This window comes from Coturnix japonica, chromosome 4 (assembly GCF_001577835.2).
Source record: "Coturnix japonica isolate 7356 chromosome 4, Coturnix japonica 2.1, whole genome shotgun sequence".
Taxonomy (NCBI): domain Eukaryota; kingdom Metazoa; phylum Chordata; class Aves; order Galliformes; family Phasianidae; genus Coturnix; species Coturnix japonica.
Window position 1 is genome coordinate 59,957,479 of NC_029519.1, and position 15,258 is coordinate 59,972,736.

The 15,258-nt window shown below is 39.9% G+C and overlaps 1 protein-coding gene across 5 annotated transcripts in view; it reads right to left on the minus strand.

Annotated features, from left to right (window-relative positions):
• Positions 1-15,258, minus strand: part of SLAIN2 (SLAIN motif family member 2) — a 39,287-nt gene that overhangs the window by 16,072 nt on the left and 7,957 nt on the right. For 2 of the 5 annotated variants that reach the window (XM_032444337.1, XM_015862172.2), the window contains exons 2-7: positions 15,051-15,199; positions 10,892-11,056; positions 9,332-9,493; positions 8,119-8,478; positions 6,969-7,106; positions 2,268-2,345 (exon numbers count right to left, since the gene is read on the minus strand). In XM_032444337.1, the coding sequence (XP_032300228.1) occupies positions 2,268-2,345; positions 6,969-7,106; positions 8,119-8,478; positions 9,332-9,493; positions 10,892-11,056; positions 15,051-15,199 (1,052 nt within the window). Of the gene's footprint in view, positions 1-2,267; positions 2,346-5,401; positions 5,461-6,968; positions 7,107-8,118; positions 8,479-9,331; positions 9,494-10,891; positions 11,057-15,050; positions 15,200-15,258 lie in introns of all 5 variants that reach the window. The other 3 variants (XM_032444338.1, XM_015862173.2, XM_032444339.1) reach the window with 2 other exon arrangements.

Consider the following 15,258-nt stretch of genomic DNA (forward strand, 5'->3'; position numbering starts at 1 on the left):
TGGAGCCAAAGGCTTTTACCATCCCGTTATAGCATTATGTCAGTGAATTAGTCTTCTCCATTCCCCAATGTTCTCCTGCCCCATTTTGCCACGCTTCCAGCTTGAGTTATCAATTCATACAATGTTTCCTGTCAGTATGCATGTTGCAGGCATTGCTGAGAGCTGTATTCATTATTTTGCATAAAGGAATTGATTGTCTTCCAGTGAGCTATGATCTCTAAAGCAATCGCTGGCAAAGTGCCTAACAATTCTGCTCTACATGTGAAGGCTTTTGTCTTAGCGCATTTTGGGATATTTAATAGAGCTCAGTCTGGTCTATTTGTAAGACAGGATTACAAAGTGTGAAGTACTGCCTCAGTCAAATCTATTTGATACTGCAGATGGGTATACAATATCAAAATGATAGGTGTTTAATAAAAACACATAAGGGTAATGTTTTAACAACAGCACACAGCTCCATCTCCTTAAACACTAAATGACTAGAACCAGCTACAGTTAAAATCTCAGGCAGTAAGGAAAAATAAACAGCACCATGAACAACACTAGGGGGAATTTCCCACCCTCTTGGGATTCTGCTCCCCACTGCAGGGCAGGGAAGAAATCAGATGCAGTGAGAACTGCACCCCAAGGCCAGCTGCTGCACACCAGCTTGAAACCTGAACTGATTCCGAACCAGCTCATACTGATGTTTCAGTATGAGGTGATTCAGACTGATGCAGCAGAACAGATGAGGCAAAGCAATGGAAATCAATAAGCTGTTCTGTCACACAACTGATACTGAACTGTCACGTAAACCTTAGCGGATCTGTGAGGTAAAGGCTTTGTTACTTGAAGGTATTTTGAAATGTTTTACAGAAAATGATTAAAAAACCCCAAACATGCTGAAGTTCTTATTCTGAAGATGTTAAGCCATGTAACGACCAACATTTTAAGGAACTTAAGTCATTTAGCCCACAGTCAATTATTCTTCTGAAAAAGCTGCCTTGTTTCATGGCTGCATAACACTGCTATAATCCCAAGAATCTTGCTTAGCTCACAAACAAGAAAGCCAACACAGCAAACACAACAGCATCTTGGTGTTTCTGTACATTTCCTCAGCCACAGGCGAGGCTACCAGCCCTGCAAGTGTTTTATGTAATGGGATGAGTGCAGAGGCACAGCCTGCTGGAAAGGGCACAGAAAGCTTTGGGAAGGAGTAAAAATGATGGTTGTGTGTCAAAGCACAACACTGAGAGAAGTTTTTGGCATTTGGAAAGAATATCATAAACACCATTAGAAACTTCCTATCAGCCACGTGAATCTGCTTTAAAGTCATTACACTTTGCTAATTCAAGGGAAGACAGGGCACTAAAACTTTGTGAACGGAATGAAGCTGACTGAAAGACACACTTGTCAGCCACCTCCAGGATCTGCAAGGATTCCTACCGTCCTTAAGAGATTTTAACATAAAAATATCTTATGAACTGGCCCCAAGTGAGGTCTTTAAAACAAAGTTTTCTAGCCTCTAATATGCAACAGGACCAACTACATTTGAAACCAAAACAATATACTTTTCATCTTGGTAGTGAAATTGAGGTGGTATCACAAGCAAGGCTACCAACATTAATTAAAAATCAGCTAAAACTTGCCTAATTGGATGTGGGACTTACTTTCTTCTCAAAAATGTCAACTTCAGCCATTAGCCATCTGGAACATTATACACAGTCTGTAATTCTTTGAGAATGAAAACAACACCACAAACTACACTGTGGGATAATGGTTTGGTTTTGAGAGGAAAGGAGGAAGCACAAGCAACATGTGCATAAATCTCCAGCTGCCTGAGGGTGAAGTTGTTACTGTCTGTTTCCAGAACTAAGTGAAAGACGATGTTTGCACTTGTCTGATTTTTTTTCATGTTCAGAAATGTTAACTAAATCCATTCTACAGACTGTATGTTGTAAAACAAAAATCCCATCTGAATGACACCCCACTAAATACTCATCCAGGAGTCTGCTTTTCCAACCTAGGCTTAGTGATCAATGCTAGAAATCACTAACAATTGGACTTGGTCTCAAAGTCAGATTTAAAGCTTTCCTTTCCTTACATGATACAGGAATGCATTGTCAATGTTTAGACCAAGAAGTCAGATTCTTTATTACACTGAGAGCTACTCAGTTAATCTCAACATGCAACAGCAACTTCATTCATCTTGACTGTGTGAGATTTAATGCAGGTAAACAATTATCTGAGACTTGCTGGAGCTTGATAAGAGGCTGTAAGTTAATTACCTCCTTTTGCAGATGGAGTTTGAAGAAACTGTTTGGTTTTGAAGGCAGCGCGAGGCAAATTTTTCTGCCTTTGCAGAGCTGTTGAAAGACAAGAAGTGTTATATTTGTCTAAGATGATAAGTAAGCTAAAGTTACTGGGACGTTCAGAACGGCATCCGCTTATAAAGCATAAGGAATAGAGTGAGTAAAACACTCTACAAGCTGTTATGACTCTGAAAGTGATGGTTTTTAAAACGGTGCTTGCTCTTAATGGCTAAGAGTGACAAAGAAGCGTGTCAGAAACTTTGCAGTGCAAAATGAGCAGGTTCTGTAAGATCAAAGCTGCTTGCAGGGCAAAATGCCCAGAAAGGCAAAAACAAACAAACAAATACAACAAAGGGAGAACAAGCCACCTAGCACGCATGCTACAGCAATATGAGTGCAAGATCGGACAATAAGGATGACAATTCAACTGTCCTATTTGATCAAGCAAGACTAAACTTATCATTTTAAAGTAGTTTTCAAGAAAAAGTTGTAGCACGATGCAAAAGCACCACTTTTGGTATGAGCATCGTTTTAAAATGCTGTTGTCTGTATGCAAACATAAGCCGTTTTGAGAGATGTTTGCTTTTTTTTCTCTGAAGTTACATAAGAGAACTCAGAATGAAGACACATAACTGAGGGTTAGCAGCTGTCAGCAAGCAAACAGCACGCTGCTTTATATATACCTTCTGTGTCCTGCCTTTTTTCTAGTAACATTCAAGGGCTGATACTGCCTTGACGCATCCTTACTACCTACCAGATACCAAGCGAGAAGCCTGTGTTCCAAGAGCAGCGGAAACTTGGCAAAGAGAGAATTCTCTATTGCCAGAAGGAACGCACTGATTCAGCACGTTTTCACCGCAGCATATTTTTGGAGGTAAGAAGGAAAGCAGCCAGTGAAATAAAGCTCTGCCTACACAAAGGCTTCTTAAAATGACTATGTATGAAAAAGTGTCTCCGCCCATCTCAGTGTGTAGTTTTATGCCGGCATAAAACTGCTTACATTGGTAAGGCTTATTTCCATGGCGAGAGGGAAGAAAGATGGGGGAACAGCTGTGTGTGAAGAGCCCAACCCTGAGTGAGGAAGCTCAGTGCTCATGTCACCAATTGCTGAACACTGCTGCAGAAGGCAGGAGAAGGAACAAATGGTACTAATCCTTTACTAAAGGATTTCTTATCCGTGAGTCAATGCAAAATCTGCAGTATTTTGTGAGCTACTAAAGAATTCCATCATGTGTTCTCCCTTCCTTCTAAAAATATTAATTAGGTGGTGATCTATTCATTTTGATCTTTGTAACTAACTGAAAACTTTGTTTTCAACAAACAGCAAAAATGAATAAACACATTTATAAACGTTATAAAATGAGCCTAAAAGAACAAGAACAAAAACTTCTTCCACCAACTAGAATCTAGTGCAAAAAAAGCATGAGGCAATAGTCAGTTCTTAGTCGACTTCTGACACATGGCCTTACTGTAAACCTTTTTCAATACTTCTAAACAGCCAATTAAACGTGTGAAGATGCTTAAAAATAAGCACAGTTCTCAGACTTGTTTTCTTAAAGGAATTTAGTGAAGCCAACCACTGGCCAGAGTGTTTCTGTCCACAAGGATTCCATAATATCACTTTCTGCTGAATCGGTCTTTTTGTTCTACCACGTTAAATCAAGAACAAATTCTTCTTTCATATTTATGATCTTGAATGTGGTCAACTGTACATAGCAGTAAGTTGCTTCCCCCTTCATTCTTATGCTACTTGTGAGTCAGAGATGTGAGATGATGTGGAAAGAATAAAAAAAAACAAACATATTTTTAATATATATCAAATTCCTTCTTTCCTTCTCAGTGGAGGCTCCAGGCAAAGTTCCCAACATCTGACAGCTAAGCAGTACGTGCGCTACAACACTGCAAAGAGCTGCAAGCAGGGAACTTGAGTAATGCTGTGGAAACGTGATTTGAGATAAGTGTGGAGTACACACTCATCCACACTGTTTGCTGCTCTTGAATGGCTCCATATTACCTCTCACAAATGGTGCGAGCTGAATATATTTATTTCTGATTAACTGAACTGGAATACTTAGGTTTCCTTAGAATATAAAGGTTCTTTTGCACTGAACATGCCAAGCAGCCAAATCTTGGCAAGCAGACTATGGTCACTAATAATCTGAACACTTCACAGCTTGGCTCTTTGAAAAAGCATTGTAATTAACTCTGCTGAAAGGTTTCACATCCTTGTGTTATTAATGCTGTGTGTGTTCAAAAGGATCACGCATATGTGATCCACATTGTTCCTATGTAGAAGCTGCCTTGTGCAAAGCTCTACAACTTACAGTCTCTGTAGAGTGCAATCTAAATGTGGAGAATTTGCAATCTGTAACACATGGAAGCCTAGAAGATGCCTGTTCTTTGGAGAATGCAAGTATTACCCTAACTTCCAGTGTTCTACAGTAAAATACTTATCAGCTTTCGCACTCCAAAATCCTTTCTGCGTGACAGCACAGTGAACCATATGTAGATGAAGATTCCAGTAGTTACACTTAATATGTAGTTTACCCGTTCAATCCCTTTTCAAAGAGAATTTGGATTTTTCACCAGATTACAGCTAAAGATTATAAAATGTCTTCATCTTTTGCATTTGTACTTATTGTAATTATCTTCCATCTACTCCTTAATCAAGTATGTATTAATTTGCCTATGTAACCATATCAGGAATTGTCTGCACAGAAACTTACTGGATTCCTAACTCATTTTTGAATGCCAGCAACCATAGCAAGTTCAGTATTGCAGCCACAGCAAATGTGCAAGTAAATTATGAACAGCAGATCGTTGACAAAAAAGAAAAGTAGTGATCCCAGGCGGCAAGCCAGCATCCTTGCAAAGGGAAGCTCATGCAACACTAGCAGGTATGAGGAAGCTTTGAATCCTTAGACCCAGATGTCATTGCCAAGGGAAAACAAAGCTTAGCTGCAATTTAACAGTGCTTTGTGCAAGGTGACAAAATAGTAAACCAATAAAACAAAAAGTGTACAATAAAAAAAGCACAATTCTGGAAATTTTTTATACAATGTACAATTTTGAGGAATTTTTTAAAATCCAGACTAGGCAAAGATACTTACTCATTGACTTCATACACAAACCGTTTTACGATTGTCAATAGCAAGACTCTGACAAACATCTGTAAGAGCAGGGAAACTGTAAAAGCTAGAAATCTGGGCTTTGTTAATGATACTAAACTTACATTTAGATGTAAGTTGGTCTAGAGTGGTTCATGTTTGAGGAAAGATTCCCATAAAAAGCAAACAGATCTACCTAATGCTTTCTATGACTCTCAGTCCATCCAGTAGCTGAAAACAATCATGTATAAACATCTCATTCCTGCAATGAAGTAACTCAAATATTGAAAACTGAGACTTCTGCTATCTTATCTTTCCACAAAGTTGCACTGGGAATATTAGAAAGCAGCTTTCTGACTAGCTAAGCTGCCCTCTGTCCTCTCTCCCCTTTCAGGTTCACTCTCTTTTAAAACACCAAATACAATCTGTATAGATTTGGCTACAGTATCATGCAGTTGGGACTAATTGTCCACAGAACCCTTACATCCAGCGTCACTAGAAAGACAGAACTCTTGTTGTCTTCGCCAGGTCCGTATTGCTCTGCATTTAACTGTATTTGGTTGTATTATCAAGCTGTTTCAAAAGGCCCATGGTTACAAAGGCCCATCAGGTACGGCAGTTTGCCTTTACTCTTCAACAGGTAAAAATGAAATTTGTTTCATTCACAAATACTATCTTGCATTACTTGTCAAATACTTAGATTACTGATGAACTTTCATAGATCAAAGCTCTACAAATAATAATATTCAAAATGTGTTCTTCCTTTGAAATGTCACACGGGGTAATTCATTTTCAAACTTGTTTTAAAATAAAAAAGGGTCAGGAAACATTTAAGCAAAAGGAACTGTCAATATTGACATACAAGGAAGCACTGAATATTTGCATTTCATTTGCTTTGGCTTTAAGGTCACCATTTCTAAGAGACTTGTGAGATCAGCAGTGTTCTCATATCAGTGGTTTGCTTCCAACCAAACCAGCAGGCATTAACCCAGCTCTGCGCTTTTTGTTTCACAGGACTCAGGTTCATCTAAACCTTTGCTGAGAAACACTGATGTTTGGTAAAAACAAAATCTGCAACTGAATGCATTAATTTTCAGGTGACAAAGCGGAAGAAAATTAACTGCAGGTAAGTTAAAATTGCACAGATGATTTTGCATTAGGTTTCAATAGTTAGAAATAGCAAAACCATCACCACGATAAGCATTCTGGTAGCGTGATGTGTTTTTTCTAGTCTGAAATATAATGCTTCATACTGTTGAATTTTATGCTCTGCCTAATGCTACTTCAGAGTATTTATACTCCTTGTAGATCTTCATATATGCTTTTAGGACAGTATGAATGTTATTTTAACAGCAGACTACAAGTTCTTTCAGTACATTCAACACCTGATTTATTAAAAAAAAAAAAAAAAGAAAAAAAGCAGCATTTCAGACAGATGTGATTAAAATCCAGATTAGCACCTCTAGTGTGGCATGCAGTGTTTCTCTGTGCCATGAAACTGGACAACAGTTCAGTGCCATCACTTAATTCTGACATATCCAATCCACTCAAACGTCAGGAAGGTACTTACTGGCTGAGGCTTGAGGTTGAATGCGAGGTATTCCTCCATTTGGCACTTGGAAGTTTGAGTCGCTTCTGCTGTTTTTCACAGACTCAGCTTGGATGTTGGATGTCCTGGACAGGTTTGGAAGACTACGCCTTAGTTTTTCTGTGTGAAACAACACAAAGATATCACTAAGTGTAGCCCAAGGCCTGACCGAGTTCATGTTGTTAACCAATACCTGAACCCAAAATCTACGTTACACAAAAAGTTAGCTATATATAACTAATTAAAATGCATACTGTGCTACATAACAGCTCTTTGATCATACTGAGATGAAGTTTTATATTTATATATAAAAAATGAAGAGTATTATACAGTTTTCACTTGTGGCAAAAAAGTAAAAATCAAAAATGGGGTATTCTGAAATTGAAACATGTCTGAATTATAATTCCTTGGGTTCTGTTCCTGCATTACAGCAACTGAATACACAAATCTGTCATCCAGTGTTGCACACTTTCTGAAGCCTTTGTCTAGAAAACTATATTACACAAGGCTTGCCATAAGATAAAAACAGTGATTTTTGTAGCAATGTTTGTCACCACTCAGTCCCATATCAGCATGCTATGTAACAAACTGGTACTCACCTGGAAAGCAACTTACACAGCATTCAAAATTACAAAGTGTTATGAATCTTTCACATATGGCTGGAGTACTAATTCAGCTAATATTGATTCTTTAAGGAGCTTAAAAATTGGTACAATTTCTCACAGAAGGCAAAAAGATGCCATTAAAGTCTTGTGTTGTTTTGCTTACGTCCAACTCGCACAGAGCTGGGTTGATGACACTACAGGACAGAAGAGCACAGCTGACAAAGCGCAATGAATGTCCAACCTAATTATGAAGAGCGATGCAGGGAAGAAGTATTCTCTAACCAAGCACTAATGAAAATGAAAGCAAGCATCTTTATAGGGTGAATATTCTTACAAGTTAGCACTGCAGTCTGTACGTTCCTGAACATCCAGATTTTCTATCACCCTTTCTAGAGCAGGAAAAAAAAAAAATCCCAAACAACATTTTTGGCTCTGATTATCCAAGCAATGTGCAACCAAAGTCTTTTACAGGAATTACAGAACTACTTCAGCTACATGTGTAATGAATTTGAGATGGAGCTTATTACCTTCACTTTTGACATTACTGGTCTGCATATCTGTAGGATGGCCTTGAAGTGAAAGACGAGGTTGCTGTAAACGGCTAATCATAGGTTGGGGTGACACTCTACTGTATTCTATACTTCGAGCAGGTGATCGGGAACGAGGAGAATTCCTTGGAGACTGTTTTGGTGAAGGCCAGGGAGAACTACGAGGTGACGGTGAGAACCTGCTGACAGCAGGATGCACTGTGTGATGTGTGCCATCTTCTTCATCCTCTAAACTCTGTGCATCAAGCTCCTGGTCGCTGAATGTGCCTCGCCTCGTGGAATTGCAAGAAGAACCAGAACTACGCCGAGACGCTGATGCTGCATACTCTTGCCGGAGGCCTGGTAACAGTGAGTACAGCGTCACTTTTTATCAGCCCACATATGGTGCAGGCTAGAAATCACACAACTACCCACCCAGTGCTCAAGCTAACATTTGGTTCATCTTCCCTCTTTTTATTTGAGACATAAAATTAATTCCAGATTAATATTAAACAAGGTTGTCTAACAGCTGAGTAAGTAGATGAGTTTTTCCTTTTCATACTACAACAGTCATTAATATAGCTGTGCTGTCTACTTGTTCATCTCCTCTCCCAGGCTGGAAACTCACAACACAGGCCACAACTTTAATCTGGTTATCATGTACCACCCTGTAAGAATTACAGAAGCTAGAATGAAATGCCTCTTGAGGGACATTAGTAAATACAACAGAAAGCTACCCATAGAGGATCTAGAGTTCAGTTAGACCAGCCATCTCCAAAGCTGGGAGCACTTACCCAAGGGGTACACAGAACAGTTCAGTGTGATAAAGGGAAGAACATTTTTGGTAATGTTAAGAGATAAAGTAATGCTTGTAATTACTGTTTGCTTCACTTTTTCTTTTAAAATTTATACTTTTGTACATGCTTTACCATGCTTTAGCAGGGCAGGAGTACATGTACGTAATGGTATACATTTCCTTTCCTTATCCAGGAGACAGAAATCTTTAGATAGTCTTCTCAGGAAAACTACATTTGTATATCCTTGATAGAGCAAAGGGATTTGCTCTGTCATTCGGGGGTTGTACTCGATGATCTCTAGAGGTCCCTTCTAACCCCTACAATTCTGTGATTCTTGCTAAGGAAGCTCTGCTGCAGTTATTTAATTTAAAAAAGATCAGCTATCCCACTTGGTTTTCAAGATGCATAATACTTACTTTCTTCCTGCATTCGTGCTAAAATTTGCACATCTGTAACATCATTTAGCTTGTAATTAGATCCAATAGAGTCTTCATCCATCTCTGATGCACTTAATTCACTGTCCACAGAGGACTGTGGACTTAGTGGAGGATTCCTATCAGCTGAGCTTTTAAGATGACCTGTAGAAAGAACATAATGTAATAGGAGATGTTTGAAAGAAAAGGAAGAGAAAATTCATATCCTGATAAAAGAACCAACCATCTGAAAACAGATGATGACTTCAAATATTGAGACAAACATTTGAAATATCTGACTGCAAATCTATGCTGAAAACGAGTAACTTTATAAAAATTGCCATAATGGTGAGAGATTAAATTAATGACAGAAATTTGGTCCCTTTGTACCAAGGTTTCAATTGCTATGACATTTGTACAGCTCATACAGAAAGAGCACTGCATGCCTGTCCCATTTAGGTCTATGTTATTCTACACACCATGACGGCTGCTCTGAAAGTAATGCCTTTTATTTGATTATGTTGGCCTGTAATCAGTGGTGGATGTTAGTGGTATGGCAGTAGAGGCTGAACCTTCTTGCCAATATTCCATTACATGTTGTTGCTGTGTGACAGACGGCAGCAGGACTGTAGCACATAACAAAGACCAGAGTTAGATAGATGAAAACAGAACTTCAGCAATGTCTCTGGTGAATACATTGCAGTGCAGGATTCTCTTTATAAGTCCACAGCAAACTACGGACAGTGGAACTTAAAATTAAATGTTCTTTCTCTTCCCTGCAAACTAACTTGAGCTGATGTAAATGCAATGAGCCAACATTCTGACTTCAGTGTAGAGAGATGTTTCATACATCAGTTTTTCTAAAGCAAAGAAAATGCCTATGGAGCAGAATAGAGGCAGAAAAGGCTGCCAGAAGTTACTGTTTATACTGATGTCTGCAGAGCCTTAAGGAATATCTTCAATTGCAATACACGCTTCTTTCTTAGATTACATAGTTCATACTGCAGCTGTGCTCAGGGATATGATTTAGCAGAGGGTTTTTAGAGTTAGGGTACTATGGTTAGGCTGCGGTTGGACTTGATCTTCAAGGTCTTTTCCAACCTGGGTAATTCTGTGATTCTATGATGATATACCAAATGTTTCAATAATAAATAATACTGTAATTGCATAGACTATACAAGCCACCAACAGGTAACGTCTAAAGGTACTACATATGGTCAATTCCAGAAGCTTCTTAAGTGTGTGGGGACTTCACAGAAGCTGTAGTACAAGTTTTGGGCTAACTGTTAAAATGTAACCAGTTATCTTAGGTACATGGGTATCCCAAAGAAAACCTGGTAAATCTATCTCACACCAAAAGGTAGGCGTATAAAAAATGCCTTTCCTAAAAAGCTTAAATACCACATGATGCAAACTTCCTACAAAAAAACAACAACCAAGCACTGATGAGTTGTGGTGTCCTTCTTATTCTAGGCTCCATGAAAATGTAGAAGTATTTGAAAATGTATTTCTGGAAGAAAGGAAGAGGGGGAAGGAAAGGACCCCCCAAACACACACACTTACCTGAGGTACCCGGAGGTATGAACTGTTTCGCTAATGCAGATTTCACTGGTGTTGAGGAGGGGGAGTTGAAACCACTACTGTAGGGGCTACTGGTATTCGGACTATAGGAGCTGGCATAGCTGACTGCACTGAAAGGGCTATTGTACAAACTCTGTCTCTTCATGGCTGTACAAAAGAGGAGGAAAATGACCAATTATAATACAGAAAAAAGCAAAAAAATGAATATAATGCTATGGTAACTTCAGTGTGATTTAATTGCTATACAATTCAAGCAAAGCACTTAAGTCAGCAGGGATTTTTTTCAGCTCATTTCTTAGTCTCCTAGGTACTAAACCTAACACAAGAGAGCTACAAGATAAGGTAACAAGCACTTTCTTAGTAAGTGCCAAGTCCACCACCTTCCTGGGCAGCCCATTCCACTGCCTGACCACTCTTTTGGAACAGTAGTATTTCCTAATGTCCATAGGAAATATAAACATCCATATAATGTAATTTATATACCTGCTTAAAAGTTGCATTCAGTTTTCATTTCAAAATAATAGAAAATAGAACTTTGAGGGGAACTAAAGGGGGTGGGAACCAAAGGAAATATGATCAGTTTTGCTAAGTTTCTTCATTGCTGAAAGTGCTTTATGCCAAACTGACTAAAGAATTGTATTTAGATTAGTAGTCAGCAGCTCAGTGAGCTGCAAATTAAACTGTTTAAGGCGTGACAGTTTTGAAACCGTGCATTTACAGATTACAAACTGGCAAGAACAGGCCTGACACATGTGTGGCAATGGACTCAAACAGGTTCTAGGGGAAAAAAATGAAGAAAAAAAAAAAAAGCAGAAAAAAAAAAGTCGTAGATGAAAAGATAAAAATTCCTGAATTCCATTCTGCCATGTCAAGCAGTTTGACATTCACTTGGTTTACTAAAAATTCCTTTATTCTGCTGGGTTTTATTTATTTATTTATTATTTTTAACATTAAATGAAGCCAAATAGGAACAGCTGTATGAAATGCTGCCTTCAGCAGCAAGGCCTGCTTCAGCTCCTCCTCCAACCCTACTCTGCTCTTGGTCACTACTTCCTCACTCACTCAATACAAGCAATGGAGTAGTTGCACTGTTACCCAGACTACTAAAGCAGTGTCAATAATAAGTGATCTCATCAGAGAACCAGTTCTTAGTGGCACCCTTGAGGGACTGTGTTACCACAACCAAATGACTAGCAGAGTGAAGCAGAGGAAGAAATGGCAGGAATTAAAGCCGGCCTCACAGCAAGTTTCTTACACTGCCCTGCTTTCACTTTCATTATTTGAGCCCGAAAGTGAAAGCTATGTGCTAATATTTCACCAGCAGTGAACTCCATGAATTTCAGTCAATATTCTTGAGTTGTAAGTATTTATGACTTGCATATTTCTTCAGATGAAAGCAAGTTATACAGATAAGTACTGCATTTTTTCCCCCACAAAAAAAAAAAAAAAAAAAAAAAAGCAACAAACAAACCAACCAAAACAACTGGATTCAAGCAATTTTTCCTGGTATAGAATTCCAATAGGGATTTCTATAGCATTGGAAGGCATGAAGTGTTTTTCAACAATGCAAAATACAGCCCTTCTTAGGAGTGATGGTGTTAGTCAGTTGGATGAATTTTAACGTCAAAAAGATTCTCTATTAGATAAAACATCAGCTTTGAGTGCATCATGCATTAGTTTTCAGAACATAAAGGGAAGGATTAATGAAATGATGAGCGCTTTTATATTAATGCATGTTTTCTTTTATAAGATTCAGAAACAGCAAAAATACATTTTACTTTTACAACTACATCAAGAGTAAGAGGAGGACTAAGAAGAATCTCCACTGTTTACTGGATGAGGCTGGGAATGTGACCACTGAGGATAAGGAAAAGGCAGAGGTTCTGAATGCCTTCTTTAGGTCTGTCTTTAAAGGTCAGACCAGTTATCCTCAGGGTAATTCCACTCTCTGACCTGGCAGTCTCGGCTGGGGAACAGATTAAACCCCCCATGATTCAGGAGGAAACAGTCAGAGACCTACTACTGCAACCAGACTGTCACAAGTCCATGGGGCTGGATGAGATTCACCCAAGAGTGCTGAGGGAACTGGTGGAGGTGACAGCCAAGCTGCTTTCCATCATCTATCAGTGCTCCTTGTTGACTGGTGAGGTCCCAGAAGACTGGAGGCTTGCCAATGTGATTCCCATTTACAAGAAGGGTTGTAAGGAGGACCTGGGGAACTACAGGCCCATTAGCCTAACTTTGGTGCCAGGGAAAGGTTTGAAGAAGATTGTCTTGAGGGAGATCATGCAACATGTGTGGAACAGCTGGGGGATCAGGCCTAGCCAGCATGGGTTCGCAAAGGGCAGGTCCTGTTTGACCAACCTGATCTCCTTCTATGATCTAGTGACTCATCTGGTGGATGAGTAAAAGGCTGTTGATGTGGTCTGCCTAGACTTCAGCAAAGCTTTTGACACTGTCTCCCACAGTATTCTCCTGCAGAAGTTGGCAGTCCATGGCTTGGACGGGTACCCTCGTGGCTGGGTAAGGAACTGGCTGGAGAACTGGGCCCAGAGAGTGGTGATGAATGGAGCCAAATCCAACTGGCGACCAGTCACAAGTGGTGGTCCCCCAGGGGTTGGTGCTGGAGCCTGTCCTCTTCAATATTTTTATTGATGACCTGGATGGGGGCATTGAGTGCACCCTCAGTAAGTTTGCAGATGACACCAAGTTGGCTGGAAGTGTTGATCTGCCTGGGGGCTGTCCTCTGGACAGGCTGGAGAGTTGGGCTAAAGCCAATGGGATGATATTCAGTAAGACAAAATGCTGGGTCCTGCGCCTGGATCACAACAACCCCAGGCAACAGCACAGGCTTGGGGCAGTGGCTGGAAGACTGTGTAGAAGAAATGGACCTGGGGGTATTGATTGATGCTCAGCTGAACATGAGCCAGCAGTGCGCCCAGGCAGCCAAGAAGGTCAATGGCATCCTGGCTTGCATCAGAAACAGCATTGCTAGCAGGAACAGGAAATGACTGTCCCCCTGTATTCAGCTCTGGTGAGGCTGCACTTCAAGTACTGTGTCCTTTTTTGGGCCCCTCACTGCAAGAAAGACATCGAGGCCCTGGAATGTGTTCAAAGAAGGGCTACAAAGCTGCTGAGGGGTCTGGAGCACAGGCCTTATGAGGAGTGGCTGAGGGAGCTGGGATTGTTCAGTCTGGAGAAGAGGTGGCTCAGGGGAGACCTTATTGCTCTCTATAACTACCTGAAGGGAGGTTGTTGTAGCTTGGGAGTCAGCCTCTTCTGTCATGTAACTGGTGATAGGACTAGAAGGAATGGCTTCATGCTGCACCTGGGGAGGTTCAGGCTGAATGTTAGGAAATACTTCTCTGAAAGAGTGGTCAAGTACTGGAATGTGTTGAACAGGGAGGCGGTGGAGTCACTGACCCTGGAGGTGTTCAAGAAATATTTGAATGTTGTAGGTCTTTTCCAACCTTGGTGATTCTGTGTTTCACCACCCAGTTTATTTTAGTCAACAGTTGGTTAAATTGGTCTTCAGTTTCTCTTTGGCTCTAGAATACAAGGAATGGTATTTCTGGGTTTCTGCCTCTGATTTCTTCACATGCTTATTCATAAAATCTGATATCATTTTAGACGCCCTTGTATTGGAAGTGCTGGTTTCCAGCCAACATGAAACATGCTCTTTGCACTTTTGACCAGGGACTGAAGGGCAAGGGATATCAGGGATATGAAAAAAAGACAAAGTTGCCTAGACACAGTTTGAATGGATCAGACTTTCAAGTTCAGCCATCTCATACAGCAATGTCCTGCCATCCTGCTCCAGCTACGACTGAGCTTTTACAAATATTCTAAGGGTTACAGAAGCTGTGATACCTGCTGAAATGAAATAACTCATTGTGAAGGCAATTACAGCATTATGTTTGCTAGTTTTTGTAACAATAAGAACTATATTTTTCATATTATCTACTAGCAAAGTTTTCAAGTTTTATTAAGAACAATCTTAGTACAAGTCAGAATAAAGACTGAATTGCTCCAGAGAAGAATCCAAGGAAGGGGGAAATGTCATAATAATGTCATATGTCTGATCCCTCCAACTCTGTTTAATAATATGTACAACCCAGTGGCATTAATACTCGGAACTCACCTGACATTGTCTGTTCCAGCCTGTGGATCAATGACTTTTTAGCACTTTCAATGTCAGGACTTGGGTAATCCAACACCTGCCTGCACCAAACTAAAGGGTTGACACATTTCTGCATTGGAGTCAGTCTCTTCTTTGGAGATGTATATAACCTGAAAAGAAGAAAAGCATTATGAAGACAAAATGTGGATAAATCAGGCATGTAAAAAAA